The sequence below is a fragment of the Euprymna scolopes genome, chromosome 7 (assembly GCF_053919585.1).
Source record: "Euprymna scolopes isolate OS-2025 chromosome 7, ASM5391958v1, whole genome shotgun sequence".
Taxonomy (NCBI): domain Eukaryota; kingdom Metazoa; phylum Mollusca; class Cephalopoda; order Sepiida; family Sepiolidae; genus Euprymna; species Euprymna scolopes.
The window spans coordinates 86,701,848-86,717,774 of record NC_136488.1 but is presented as its reverse complement, the minus strand read 5'-3'; the positions used below and the strand labels follow the sequence as shown (position 1 = coordinate 86,717,774).

The window sequence follows — 15,927 nt, the reverse complement described above, 5'->3', positions numbered from 1 at the left end:
TTCATCTGCCTCCATTCTCTAATGGTCTCACCGCACACATCTACGGTGTCGCCTCTTTTTTCCCTTTTTTTTTCATTTTTCTTAACATTTTCTTCTAGGGGATGGGATATCCAACCAGATGTCTGACATTTACCCCTATTTTAGTGAGTCGAACCAAGAGATCTTTTGAGAATTCTAGCTGTCCCTTTCAGTGCAATCGTTTGTATTTCACTTGCACTTGGTTCACCGGGTATGCTTGCTATGTACTTTTTAAAGTTCTTTTTCATAAGCCCAGTTGCTCCTATGATGACTGGTATAATTGAAACGTCTTTTAATTTCCAATTTCGTTTCATATCATACATGTCCTTGATACTTTCTTATCTTTTCCCTCTCAGCTCTGTGAAGCCCTGTATCATTGGGCACACTGACCTATATTGTGGTTGTTTTTTTGTTTGCTCTGTCCCAAATCACTATATCTGGTTTAACAGCTGCGTTTTCTAGATATGTAGCAGTAGGGATTATGTAGTCATAGTGAATGGTGTAGTTGTCATTCCCAACTGTTCGTTCGGGTATATGTTCCCAGGATTTTTTACTACACTGAATGTTGAGTTTCTTACATATCTTCCAGTGAAGGTATTTGCAAACTCCGTTATGGCGATCTGTATAATACCCATCTCCAAGTGGGACTTTGCAACTAGAAATCAGGTGGCCCACACTCTCAACCTCAGTGCTACAGAACCTGCATTTATTATTGTTGCTTGGGCCACTCATCTTTTTGAAGGCGTTTGTCATGAGGCCCTGGTCTTGTGCAGCCAATATCAACCTCTCTTGGTCGTAATGGAGGGCCTCTCCCTTTTTTTTTCATTTTTCGTAAACTTTTTCTTCTAGGGGATGGGACATCCAACCAGATGTCTGACATTTACCCCTATTTTAGTGAGTCCAACCAAGAGATCTTTTCAGGATTCTAGCCGTCCCTTTCAGTGCAATCGTTTGTATTTCACTTGCACTTGGTTCACCGGGTATGCTTGCTATGTACTTTTTAAAGTTCTTTTTCATAAGCCCAGTTGCTCCTATGATGACTGGTATAATTGAAACGTCTTTTAATTTCCAATTTCGTTTCCAGTATGGCACTCAATATGTTGGTTCAGCTCTCGGAAATCCAGAACTGGTTTTACTTTCCCTTTAGTTGGTTGCAGAACGGCCATCAACGGCAAAATGGCCGACTCAACGTCATCCGTCCAAGGCCGCAGTATACCCTCCCCAAGCCATCGGTCTACTTCTTGTTCAAATTCCTTTCTCGCCTCTCCTCTGAGTGAATTAGTGTAGCACGCCACCTTGTTTGTCAGCGATGGTGCTTGATGTTTCCATGCCCACTCCACAGTCCTCTGCTCTCCGTCAAATTCGGCTCGGAAGTCCTGATATTTGATCGACATTTTTCTTTCCTCCCCGGCCTTGTTGGTCCCTCCAGGAGTTTGCTCTGTCACTATGCACTCAGGTAGTCCGAACCTCACGTTGTTGCATGTGATGGTAACGCCTTTAAGTAGGCATATAACATCCATTCCAATGATGGCTTGGACGCCAGGCACCAGATGATCGGTGACAATTGCATGGACCCTCATCTGGTGTTCAGCAATATCAATAGTGACGGTCTTCCTCCCCCAACACTTCATTTGCGACCCATCAAATGCCACTACTTCACCCTTCCTTTTCCATTTTCCGACCAGGGTCGTGTGCACCATGGAAGTGGTACAGCCAATGTCGATCAGGGACATAGCTTCCCATCCTTCCACCATGATCTTCTGCATTGACATCTGCTGTGAGTGCGTCACTATTCCCGAATCAGGGCGGCCGCTGGTGCTTCGACTTCCCTTTGTCAGTTTTCCGAATTCGTGCATTTCACCGCAAAATGGCCTCTCTGATTGCATTTATAACACACTATCCGTTGCAAGAACTTCCTGCAGTCTCTTCTCATGTGTGGTCCCCCACATTCGAAGCATGCCACCCTCGGGTTTGGCAGACTCCTGCCCACATCCTGCTGTACCATTGCTGTTGTCCCTCCAGACTCCATGGGCTGGGTGCTCACCAAGATCTTTACAGTTTTAAGCAGCTCACTCACATCCAGCATCTCCACTCCCAGGACCTGCTGCAAACGTTTCGATATCTCTTCCGGGAACCCGGTAATGAATGTCAGTTTTACGAGGTGACTTGTGGCGTGTCTCCCTATACCCGACAACTCAACAAATCTCCTTATCTCATTCGTGTACACACTCTCTCCTTCAACTTATTAAAGGCCTCAAAAGCTTCGATCAGTCGACCCTTGATGGCGTCCGCATCACCCTGATCTCGCTCGCTAAACTCCGAATAGAGGGCCAGCGCGTCTCCTTCTAGAAACAGTGGTATTACTGCAGCCACATCGTCCAACTTTTGAATCCTTGCCACAAGGTCCACTTTTTTAAGCCACGCCACCACATCACCATCACCATTAAAAGGCTTAATCATGTTGCTTAAGTCAATGTTGGCCATTGCCGAAATAGCTTGAAAATACTATCTTTAAAAAAAAAGGTGGAGGCACGATCCTTAAACTGCAGTGCGCCTCCCGAGGGGGGGGGTCACCTCAAACACACAAAAGGGAATAAATCCGAGAAAGTAGAATCTCCACTCCCATTACACCTACTCTCCTGCCAGATCTGGAATCTCCCCAGCACCGAAAAATGAAGCTCGTTTTGTAGTTTCCAGCTTCATGTGCACACAAGATTTTGTGAGAACGCATGTAATAAAATGCTGGCCGCCATCTTTGTTTTTCCTTTTCTCAGCCTGAACTCACTCACTGCACACCCACGATAGCACTTCTATTTTTCTTAGCTTCTGGCCACAGCCAAGATGAGCGGAGAGCACATACAGTGTCTAGAATTCTCGAATGGTCACCCATCTGGTACTAACCAGGCTCAACATTACTTACCTTCGGTGATCTGAAGGCATAATCGCATTGATATATATATCTCCTCTAAAATTGAAAATGGTCTTGAGCCATTTTTAATTTTTTAATTTTTAATTTTCATTGCCTGATGAGATCTATTATGATCGAAATGGTCTGCACATCGTAGCAAGATGTGACTGGATTTACATAAAGAATAATAATAATATATACATACATATATATATATATACATATATATATATATACACACACACACACATATACACACGCAAATAATACACACACACGCAAATATATATATATCTTGGTCAGCCTGTCTGTCTATTTGTCCATTCCACTTTTTCTCGGAAACTACTGGTTCGGTTTAGCTGAAATTTTGTATGAACTTTTGCTATAATAAAATGCAGCGATAAAACAATTAAGCTATCCGCTCGAGGCACAGTTAGGGATTAACAGGGATTAGTATTTAATGCAAAAAATGAGAGCAAATTTAACCATATTCAATCATTAATTTGACAAAGCAATTATTCTAAGTCAACGGTCTATAAACTCTGCTCCTTCTCATCAGGTAAAAAACTTTTTCCTCTCTCTCTAATATGTGTGCGTGTGCGTGTGTGTGTGTGGGTGTGTGTGTAAACTATTTGTAAAAACATATACTTGATTTGCGAGCATCAAATGCAAGTTGATAGCTTCGGGCTAAAAGGAAAAAAAAAAACTTTCAGCAAACGATTTTTTTGGATTTGGTTTGCTGCTAATGGTTGTTGCAAAACCAAATAAATACACGCATATTCTCTGAGGAATAATAATCAGAAACTTGTCGAGTGGAATAATAAAACAACAACTGAAAAAAAAACAATAACGACCGTGAAAGGTATCAACAAATAACAGCTATTATTATCAATCAATAACACTATTAAACACAATTGTCTGGGTTACCTTAAGCTTCGCCATTTCAGTCACGATTTCAACAAAAAAATGTTTGATTTGTTTTGGTTGTTCGGTTATACGTCATATCAACACTTCGGATCATGTTGGAAAAATGGGTTTTGTGCTTCAAGTTCTTTATAGCTTCCAATATTTATTCATGGCGTTTGGTTTGGTTGTTTTGTTTTACGGCATATCAATTATTTTTAGGTTATTTTATGCAAGCCTGTTCTAGTCTCACAAACATACGCGTGCACGTGCACACACGTACATATATTCACGTTCAAATACATACACTCACATTCATGTGCATACACACACATACTAACGTACACACATGCACGCACACATGAGCAACGTCACTTCCCTTTAAAGGAAATCCACATATGCGCAAAGAACACCTGAGCTGTTTCCGGCCTTTCTGATTCGGCTCCCGACCTAAGCGGTCGACGGACCAACCGCTACCTTTCAGGGGCACGTGACCGTGCGCGTCACATCCCCTGCTATTATGTGTGGAGCAAGAGCCAATAGACAGTACGTACACCTTACACACTTTCTCTCTCCATGGCCTGGATTGAATTTCTCACTCTCTCTCTCTCTACAACAATAGACTTTCCCTTTCACCAGCTAACAGCGAGAGACGCATGCCAAACTAAACACGTGGTGTATCCTTTCATTTAATTTGTTTCTTCACGAAATAAATTCTAGTTCGTTTAATTCAATAAACGTGTTGTTCGTTTCTTCCTCAAAACAATTCATATTTCCTATTTTGTACAACTGGGGGATATGTATAATATATACCACCAGTCCACTACAATTTAATACCAAACCCGATAATTTTGTTAAAAAACGATTTTATACTTCAATGTTCAATGTTATCTTCTTTATACTTTCAGATTTAGGGTCTTAGTTTGGTGATTTTGTTATGTAGTATATCTATCCTTTTTGTGGTTCAATCATTTTGTCAAACTGTTTTTATGCTTCAAGTTCTTTATATATTCAAATATTTATTTATGATGTTTAGTTTGGTTGTTTCGAAAAGAAAGATTGTTATTTTTGTTCTTGTTCCGCAAATTATGATGGAGTTTTGCGAAGAAAATGAAAAAAATAACAATAATATTAATGTTTGGAGCAGTTTAGGACGAGAAGCAATGTCTTGAGGCAGCCTAATCTGTCGTCTACCCGTTTCCTTCACCTTTTTTTTTTCAACTTCACTTCCCCTTTGTTTTTGTTGGAGATGAGGCATGATAGCGGATACCAAATATTCAGCTGCTATGTTCCTTCATTTTGAGATGAGGATTGATACTTTGTATTGTTTGAATTGTTCTGACTACTGCTCTCATCTTGAGTGTTATTCTCACAAGGTTTCGGTTGCTGCAACCTTCGACAGTTGTATTTGGTCGAACTCGGGAATCTTGCAAGGACCGGTGGTGTAACAGATAAAGTACTACTTAAAATTCAGTTTGAAGACAAATTCTTCTCGAGATTGAAGTTTTAATCCACATGTGGACAATATTAAGATACAATTGCGAATTATTTAGGATTCTACTTAGTCATATCTAGGTTAAAATTTGATATTCAGTATGTTAAAATGTTCAGTTCTTGACAGCATCTGTGTCGTAGCGCAGAAACATCAAAGAGGGTGTAATTATAGTACTCAAAAAACTTCAACCAGAACTAGCCCCCATACTTACAAAACTGTTTAAACGTTGTCTTAAGGAGAATAGCTTCCCATCACCCTGGAAAATCTCATCAGTATGCCCTGTATTTAAGAATTCAGGTGATCGCTCATCCCCTTCTCAGTACAGGCTAACAAGTCTCCTGTGCGTCATGAGTAAGTTGCTGGAATCTGTGTTAAATACAGAAGTAATCAACCATTTAAACAAAAATAACCTTCTTAATGACACTCAATATGGTTTCCGTTCTGCTAGATCTACAGCAGATGTGCTTACAGTTATATCTCATAGGATTAGCAAATCTCTCGATCTTTGACATATCTAAGGGCTTTGATAGGGTATGGCATAAAGGTTTACTTCAACAGATCTCTAGCTATGATATAGCTGGAAATGTCTTCTCAGTTATTAAATCATTTCTTTTTGATAGGTTCATAAGAGTAGTAGTTGAGAGGCAAAAATCAGAAGCTCACAGTATTAATGCTGGAGTCCCTCAGGGGTCCATCCTAGGCCCAACTCTTTTCCTGATCTACATTAATGATCTTCCAAATCACATCCTTACATCATTTGTAGACATTTATGTTGATGACACTACCATTTATGGTAGCACATCTAAGACAGTAAACAACCAAGTTCTCTCTGATTCTCTCTCCTCTGATCTTGAGCACATGGTACAATGGGGAAAGGAGTGGTTGGTTACTTTTAATGCATCTAAAACCAAGCTTCTCTCTTTAAATCATCAACATTCTGATCCACATCTGGCATCAATTGAAATGAATGGCTCTCGTCTTCAGGAGGCCTTAAGGTTTGTCAATCCTTCGATGTACCTGGCTCTTATATAGATAGAGAATAGCATCAGCAGTGAGATATCTACTGGATCGATAGAAGTATCCCAGTATTTTACCAGCGACCTTAGCAACGGATTTGATGTATGTGTTCCATTTCAGATCAGGAGTAAAGGTCATGCCCAGAAGCTTGTCAAAACTTGTGGCCTCCCCGAGACGAGAGCCATTCATTTCAACTGATGCCAGATTGGGATCAGAACGTTGATGATGTAAATGATGTTGATGACGTAGCATCAGAAGAATAAAAACTCATTCACTTTTAAGTTAATGAGAACTTATTCTTCTCATAAGTCAGGGCGGAAAATATTCAAAACTTGACATAATAAATATATGATAGTTTTTGTGCCACGAAACAGATGCTACGAAGAATTGAATATTTTAACATGCTGAATTCGGAATATAGACTTTTGACATTTATTTGCATTTACTCTGTTGTTTTATTCAACATACATTGAGCTTCATAAATAATAATATTGGTATAAACAAAGGGTGAAATATGATTGACTAAACGTATTTTCCCAATAAACATTGTATATATAAATGAGAGAGAGAGAGAGAGAGAGAGAGAGAGAGAGAGAGAGAACTAGAGGGGAGAGAGAGGCAAGTTCTAGCTGTAAATATCTGACGGGGGGGGGTTGCATGGAGTAGAGCTCAGTTAAACACATACGATCAATATAAGAGAGCGGTGAAGATAAAGCAGCGGAGTAAGGCTACTTACATCTCTAATCCCCAGGAATATTTTAGAGAGGTTTTAAACTATAACAAACTACATTACATTGTCTGTTTGTCATAAAGATAACACTGCCATTTCATGTTTTGTTTCCACTGTATTTTATGAAGCGTAACCTTTATCTCCCGTGAGATCAGCATTTATTCGTCTGCTTATCTTTATAGATTAAGCTCTGCCGATTCAGGCCAAATTTCAAGTACACTGAAAGAAAATGAATACATCAAATTGCACATCGTCCCTATTCTTCTTCGATCTGAACTACGCACGTTTCACAAGAAGCTATGTGCTGCTGACGTTTTGTAGTAGCAGTAGTAGTCATACTCGTCGCAGCAGAGATGGCGCGTTTCTGTCTTGCTAGCAATTAAAAACAACAGAACCATTATTTTCTCAGAGTATACTTTGTAGATTTAGTTTATTCTTATACATACTTGCTTTTTAGCATCATAATACACCAAATTGCCCTTTCCGCTACTCAGCCACTGTAGGGAAAAAGATAAAACCTCCCAGATAGACCTAATCGGAACCATCATCTAGTCCTAACAGAAATCAGAGCAGTTTATTTCTCACGTCTCAATCGAAACTTCCTTTACGTGACGTCACTTCATTTGAACACGTTAACATAATATTTTGTGAAAATTCACAGTTTCTACGTAATATTTCTTTTTGTTGCAGCCGTCGTCGTAGTCATAATGCATGTGGATTGTTTCTTTCTTATTAGCAATAAAAATAGCATTATTTGTTTTGGATTAAATTTATAGATATTTCTTTAATGTGATAAGAATTGATTCTGATGAAGGCCTAATATTAGAATTTTCCCTCGCCCAGTTTCCAGATGGGAACAGAGCCAAAGCGCTAAAATCACGACTGATTTCTGTCAAACTAAAACTCAAGAAAAAGATTACACTGAATTAGTTGCCGTATCTGAATGGAAACCTTTTCTGTGTGATGTCGCTTCATCGAACACGTCAACTTAAATCCTAACCTTAATTTCTAGTTGACTTTTCCTATCTATTCCTCATCCAATTTCTACTTGGAAATCACACTTTACGTAATCTAAACCATTTCGCACACAGCGTCGTATCTCAGTAGCTTCTTTCCACGAACTGAAAAGTTGTGGAACTCTTCTTTCTGCTAAATGTTTTCCTCCAACCTACAGCCTTGATATTTTCAAGACTAAGATCAACAGGCATCATCTGTCTTTGCGATAATCATTTTTCGTTCTTGTTAGCTCCTTACATAAAGTGGCTTCACGCCTTGTCTCGAAAGATTTCCATAAACAATATATATAAACCATTCTCATAAGTAATCAATTTTTGTTCATTTCTCTCTTATCATTCTTCATCATTCAACTGACAATCCACCCATCTCATTGCACCTTATCCTTGGGTGGCTCTTGACCTTGATAAGCAGAGGGTCATTAGTAAAGAAATATTACCACATTCGTGGAGAATATACAGCACAATAACGTTCACACACCGGTAAAATCATTGAAGTTAAGCGAAGTTTAGCCTGGTCAGTATAAAATAGGTGACCATTTGGGAATACCAGGTGCTCTATGTGCTCTCCGCTTATCTCGGCATTGTTTCCAGTTGTTTTGAACTTCTCCTTGCCTCTGGACTGAAGCAGTGCCGATTCAGCAGAGGTGTGGTTAAGGATTGCGTAGCATACTTGTACGCGCAAACGCCTTTGCAGAGAGTATCCATTGCTTTAACACTGAACGGAGGCTATCTATCTTAGAGGATGTTTTAAGTAAGGTTTGCAACAAACATAGGAAAATTGGGATTCGTGAACTTTTCTAAGTGACACATTCCATTTTACTAGGAAAATAACATTTATTAAATTGTATTGTTTTTATTTTCGAAATTTATTTAACCTAAAGCCAAATAAGTCCGTGAGAAACCAAGCATGACACGTTAAGATAATGTTTTCGTATACATTTTCATTTTAACCTCCTGTCTCAATTTAAAAGGGACAAACTTTATTATTTAAACGTAGTCAGCTTCTTAAATGTGTTTTTATTTAAAGGAAATAATTATGCAATTTTGATCGACGGAGTATGAAAATATTTAGTTTTATCATCATTAAACAGATCATAATTCATACATTTTACTAGACATGTGCCAACGCTTATCAAGGCCTAAAGGCCATTCGAGAAGAAGACTCAATGAATTCAGATACCGATGTGACAACACCATAATCAGCGATGGTGCAAATTGGGTAGAATTTGAATAGCTAAGAGGACGGCTAAACAATAATTTGTTTATATTGTACTTAAAAACGATCATGCTATAGTTAATTGAGAAGAAATCCAGCGGTATTGTGTACAACAGACGGTAGTTCAAGAAAAGAAACTTTGCCGATGGAATTTTCGTTTAGTTTTAGGCACAGAAAGATAGTGAACAGAATTGTTGACAGCGGTTGTAGTTAGAGGAGGGTTTGTTGTGGATGTTATTTGATTGAAGCTGAGATTAACACTTGCCATAAAAATAATAATAGAGCAGTGATAGACTCACAACGTCTCTTCTGCGAGAAAAGCGGTAGTAGGAAGGAAACAAAACATCAGCGACTAGATTACGAGGCAGGAAAGAGTAGTCTGAGCAGTTCCTCCCCAGATGTGGGAACAGTATTACATATTGAATATACATTAAGTTTTTTAAGCATTGTTGCTTTTTCCGACAAATATATCAATTAAATGTTTAAGAACTGTACCTTTGGGTTCCTTCTTGTTCACCTCTTTTGTTCGCAAATATCCATAGTGTTGTTTATTATAAAACTAGCCTGGGTGCCCGGCGTTCCCCAGGTGTTTGGAGGCGTGTGTTAAGCGTCCCCCCCCAAGAAAAAAGTTAGTAGTAGGCACCCAGGCTCGAACCCGTACCGTGAAGGAGGAAAAGAACGTGAAAAAAAGTGACGTTTTGCCGTTGCATCCATCGCAAAACCGAAAGTGGCGAATGTTTAAATTAAGGCTAGTCAATCGAAAAGAGGGGATTACTTTCGAAAATATCGGCAAAAACTATATCTCCTTGTAGAAAAGTGCTCACTTGTGGATGAAGAAATTAATTTTCAGCCAATTTTTCGGTATTTGTCGTACGAAGGGTCGAGCTTCTACACGATCCCGATCTTGTGAAAATCTGTCGCCTTTGTCCAAAGTTTTAGGCAGACATACATACATACATACACACATACATACATACATACATACATACATACATACATACATTTAAACAAACAGGGAGATTTATATTATATATGGAAAGGATAACTAGGCAGGCTGTTTATTGAATGGGTGGTACGTGCACATTTTTTAGTCCTCTTCCATCATGCACCATCATTCAGCTGTTGAGCTATCTATCGCATTAATTCTTATTATCGAGTGATTTTGTCCGCAATAAGTAGTTATTAATCAGCACTTAGAAAATATTGCTTCTTTTCTAGTTTTCTAGGTTTATCTATTTGGCGCATATTTCAACAATGATTTAAACAAAATAATTGAAAAAACAGAAAACAAACTAATAACTAGAATTATATTCTCTACGTATAAAAATTCCAGTATGTATTAACTTGTTTTAACACCAATACGTAGTTAAATCAAATTAGCGTCTCAATTATTAAAATAATTTCCAACGATATTGTAATGTTAATCCATTTATTTATTTTTTGCTTAAATTCATGACTTAAAAGATAACATAAACCATAAATCTATGACATCACGCCAAAAGTTATATTTTATTAAGGTAGTGCATTCAACTTTATTCATAAGAATTCCCTTTAGTTCAATTAGTAGAACGTCAGATTGAAGATCTCAAAGAATTGGATTTGATTTCTAGTCATAACATCCGTTGTTTATTGGAAATTTATTATTTATTCTTTACCATTAATGTAGTATTTTCTATTTCGAAAAGTAGTTAAGATCTCTGATATTTGGAAATGATACAAATTCCTCAATGTATTTATTATGTTTTAAAAAATTGTGACTGGCAGACGGACAAAATCTATGTATTTATTCTTTTGCGACCTGCTATCCTTATCTTTATAGCTATTGTTGTTTTATCACGTTTCGGCCAACTCATAGCTTGACCTTCTTCAGGTGATTTGCCGCGACGGGATAAGAATGCTGAGTCTTGTAACTGTATTCCCAGTAATTACCGCCTTCCATAGTTGTTGTTGTTTCACCACATTTTTGAACAATGGATAGAGGCTACGGTTCTAATCCTACCCAAACAGGCCAAACGAATACTTGGCCAAAATGTGAGGAGCCAAACACTATGGAAGGCAGTAATTACGGGGGGGGGAGTACAGTTTCAAGACTAGGCATTCCTATCCTATCGGTTTTAATCATTCGAAGAAGGTCAGAAGGTAAGTTGGGCGAAACCTGGCGAGGAAACAACAAGTATGAAGATGAGATAACAGTCCGCAAAAAAAAAAAAAAAAAAAAAAAAATGAATACACAAATTATGAAGTCTCATCTCCAAGGATTCCAAAAAATAAATGAAAATAAAAGACAAAAATCTATTTTTATATAAAGATTAATCAAAATGACACTGACCTTCATTGCAACATTGTTGGTGTCGAGTAGCGAGTCGGACACCTCGATGTGTCCGACTTCGATTAATTCTTGAAGAATAATCCGGAATGTTCCGATCAATCTGGAAAAAAAATATACGTTGTCAATGAAATATGACATTTGAAAACAAAAGATTATATATATATATATATATATATATATATATATATATATATATTATGATGGCCTGGCAAGACCACAGGGGAGAAAACCAAAGCAGCAAAACTGTAGCTGGCCTGCAGGACACTATATATACAAATGTAGGCAAATTTGGGCATATTTTATTGGTTTGAAAATATAGGTTCCTTTTCACCAATTGTCATAAAATTTTAACCATAGAATAGTATTATTATATTATATTGGACACAACATATAGTAATGATTTAAACTGTTGAAAAAAGAAATTACTCGTGCGACACTACTGAGAATAGAAACCAAAACGTTTAGCTTATGATTTACTTTTCCTTTGACGTTAATGCCTGAGTTATGAAGACATGTTTGCTGCAAGGCTAAAAATTAAAACCTGAACCAATAGCTATTATGTTACGCATACATATTCGTAATGCCGTCTTTCCATCTTCACCTGGCAAATTATATTTCTTTAATTTTCACACTTTTGTAGCGATTTTTCCCGACTGAAACCCAAATATAAAGTTCTGCATGGGTTAGAATACCCTGTATGTTAAGTTGCATGTCTGTAGACCAAAAACTGACAGGGGAGAAGTTGTATAGGCAAAAAACAAACAAACAAATATATATATATATATATATATATATATATACGCATACATAATTATATATAGAAATATAGAAAAAATATATATATATATATACGCATACATAAATATTTATAGAAATATTACGCAAGTATAAATCATGTAGAATATTTGCATGAAGTTTTATCATCAATAAACAGATTCTAATTCATATATTTTTATATTTTACTAGATGTGTGCCACCGCTTATCAAGGCCTCAAGGCTACTCAAGAATAAGACTCAATGAAGTCAGATAGCGATGTGACAACATCATAATCGGTGATAGTGCAAATTGGGTAGAATTTGATTAGTTAAGAGGACGGATAAACAATAACTTGTTTATATTGGACTTGAAAACGGCCATGTTAAAGTTAATTGAGAAGAAATCCAGCGGCATTGTGTACCACAGACGGATATTTTTAGAAAATAAACTTTGCTCAAGGAATTTTCGTTTAGTTTTAGGCACAGACAGATAGTGAACACAAAATGTTGACAGCGGTTGTAGTTAGAGGAGTGCTCGTTGTTGTTATGTGTAATAGTAAACTAAAATGATCATCCTATAAGAAACCGAACAAACTTATAGGAGATTAATTAAAATGAATGCTTAAAAAGATATGGAAATTAGCTAGATATTTTGCAGATGAATGCAATTCCACGACCCAATTATAAGAAAGTTGTATTTTCTTTTTAAATAAATAGAAAAAAAAGAGTTTTAATATGAATATCAATACATAAAAAAAAATTCATAGGAGTATAAATAAAAAAGGAACAAAAATATTTACAAAATGATCTAAATGGCCTAATGAGATAAACTAGACTTATTCTCTATCTATATAAGAGCCAGGTACGTCCAAGGGTGGCATACTGTTGCCACATATGGGCAGGAGCTGCTAGAAAGAACTTGTCCTGCCTTGATAGAGCTCAAAATAGACTTCGTAGCCTCGTAGATGTCCTTTTCTCTTCCTTGCAACCTCTATCTCACAGAAGAGATGTTGCAAGTTTGTCTCTGATGTATCGTTATTTTCATGGAAAGTGTTCGACTGAGCTTCAGTCTATGGTCCCCCCTCGCCAAACTTTCACAAGAAACACTCGTCTAGCTGAAAACGCTATCAATAATTCCCCCACTTTTTATCTGTGCCTAAACCTAAACGTAGATTCCATGAACAAATCTTCTTTCTTAGAACTGCACGCCTGTGGAATTGTCTTCCGTTTTCCTGCTTTCCGGCTGACTACAATATGGTTGTCTTCAAGTCTAACGTAAATAAGTTCTTGATGAGCCGTTCCATATAAGTAATCAAATTTACCGAATTTTCATTACTAATGATTACTATATTGTCCAATTTCTACTGTACACTCTTAACCCTTATCCTTGAGTGGCCTCTGGGCCGTGATAATGTGGTGATGCCTGTGTAAAAAAAAAAGTAAGAAATTGCTTATGTTTAAAAGAAAGTCCGAGTTATTAAGAATTAATAACTATATTTTTTAGTTAGAAGGCCAGAAAAAAATCTTTCGAATTACTAAATGTCTAGTTTTCTTTTGGGTGTGCTTGTGAGTAATTCTTTTTATAAAACTCCTTTGGACCGGATGTAGATCCCATGAAATATTGGCCAGATTTAATCTAATCAGCAACTGGAATGGCGTAGCGATTAAATCTGACTTTTTTATTACTGACTAACTGAAGACTTGACGCTATCAGCGTTCTTTATATAATTCTGGCGAATGGAACGTCCCAGAACCGTTCCAAAAGAACACCACAACTCAGAACATTCAAGAAGTTCTCGAAACAGAACATTTTTATATTCTATATTTAGAACTCTCTAGAAACTCTTCTAAAGAACAGCTTTATATTCTAATTTTAATGTAGTGTTTTAATAGTAATAATCATATATTTCTAATATTATTTTAAGAAATTGTAGTATCTTAATACTTTTTATGAGGAAAATGTCCTTTCATGGAAAACAAATAAATATGGAGAATATTTGCTATGTGCATCGAATAAGAAATGTTTTCATGAAAATGTTTTTTTTTTTTCTGTAAATAGGCAGATTCATTTGTCTATAACATTCCTACGGTGTAATTACAATGCTCTGCTTCTAGGACTCTAAGGAAACCGTCCTTATTAGTAAAAAGTAATTCCGCTCAATTATATATATATACACACACACACACACACATTAATTAATTAATTACATTTTCACACATTCAATTGTCATTGAAATCGTCCATTTTAAATCAAATCTATTGATTGCCTGCTCTAGTCGGTGACCCACCGTGGTGCACTACGAGGAAACTTTACATGCTTCCCTGTAGTGACATAGTCCACAATAGATTGCGTTTATATTGGATTGTAGAGAACCTACTGTTGATTTTATAAAATTATACATCATAAAATGCAAAGTCAAGTATCGTGGTTCAGTTGTGCTCTAAACAGAAACATTCATTTCAAACACGTCCCTATCTTATTAAAGAACCTACTATTAATTTTATGCACTGGCTATTGTGATTGTATTGATTATCGATACTTATCGGATGTTTTTTGAGATTTTATATATATATATATATATATATATATATATATATATATATATATATATATGCTAACAGGTAGCTCGGCGTTACTAAAATATGATTAGATATATTTTAATTCATGCAGATTACGTATTTATTATTATAGAGCCAGTTGTCTATCGATTATTATATTGTACTTAATATATGGCAGTGATTTTAATAGTAACGAAGGATGACTTCTGTGCCACCAGCTAGAATCGAAACAGAAACGTACAACTTTCTAACCTTACTCGATAATCCATACGCATACAAATAACGTTATTTAACTTATAATTTTTGATTATCGCATGCATAGAAAAATAGGTATAGTCGACTTATGCCAGGCCAAGGTCAATTTTTTTTTTTCAATTTTGACGCCTTAGCAACTATTATACCAGCTAAGAACCAAGTTGAAAGTATACTGTATGCCCAAATACTCTATATATGAAATTTCAAATATACAGACCAAATATTTAGAGAGGAGTTTAGTCGAGACGTTTTACACACACACCGACAAGTTAACTGATATATTTCAATTTGCTAAAACGTCTTCATCTTAGATTCTACGCCATTATGCAGAATATAGAAACTATGCATAAATATAATTCGGCATAATAGTGAAATAAAACCAATTATCTAATAAGAAACCATAAAAAATAAATAAGTAATTAATTAATTTTCAAAGGAATATCCAAATTAGTATCCAAATTAGTTAACTACATATAGTCACTCGCATATACATGATAATATTAAGTTCGTTTTTATAATTTTTAAATCGGAAAAGTAAACTTAATACCAATGTCAGATATATATATATATATTAAAACTTATATAAATCCAACTTTGTCTGTGTGTGTGAGAGAGTTCGTTCCATATAGACTCCGAAACAGCTGAACAGATTTTCTTTAAAATTTACAGAACTTTAGTGTATAAGTCTGGGAGTGTTCTTAGTGAAATTTTGTCTCAGAATACCC

At 36.4% G+C, this 15,927-nt stretch overlaps 1 protein-coding gene across 21 annotated transcripts in view; it reads right to left on the bottom strand.

The window, feature by feature from the left end:
* Window positions 1-15,927, bottom strand: part of LOC145279820 (otoferlin-like) — a 1,618,966-nt gene that overhangs the window by 1,220,157 nt on the left and 382,882 nt on the right. For all 21 annotated transcript variants that reach the window (XM_080131202.1, XM_080131198.1, XM_080131211.1 and 18 more), the window contains exon 4: window positions 11,633-11,732. In XM_080131202.1, the coding sequence (XP_079987328.1) occupies window positions 11,633-11,732 (100 nt within the window). The remainder of the gene's footprint in view (window positions 1-11,632; window positions 11,733-15,927) is intronic.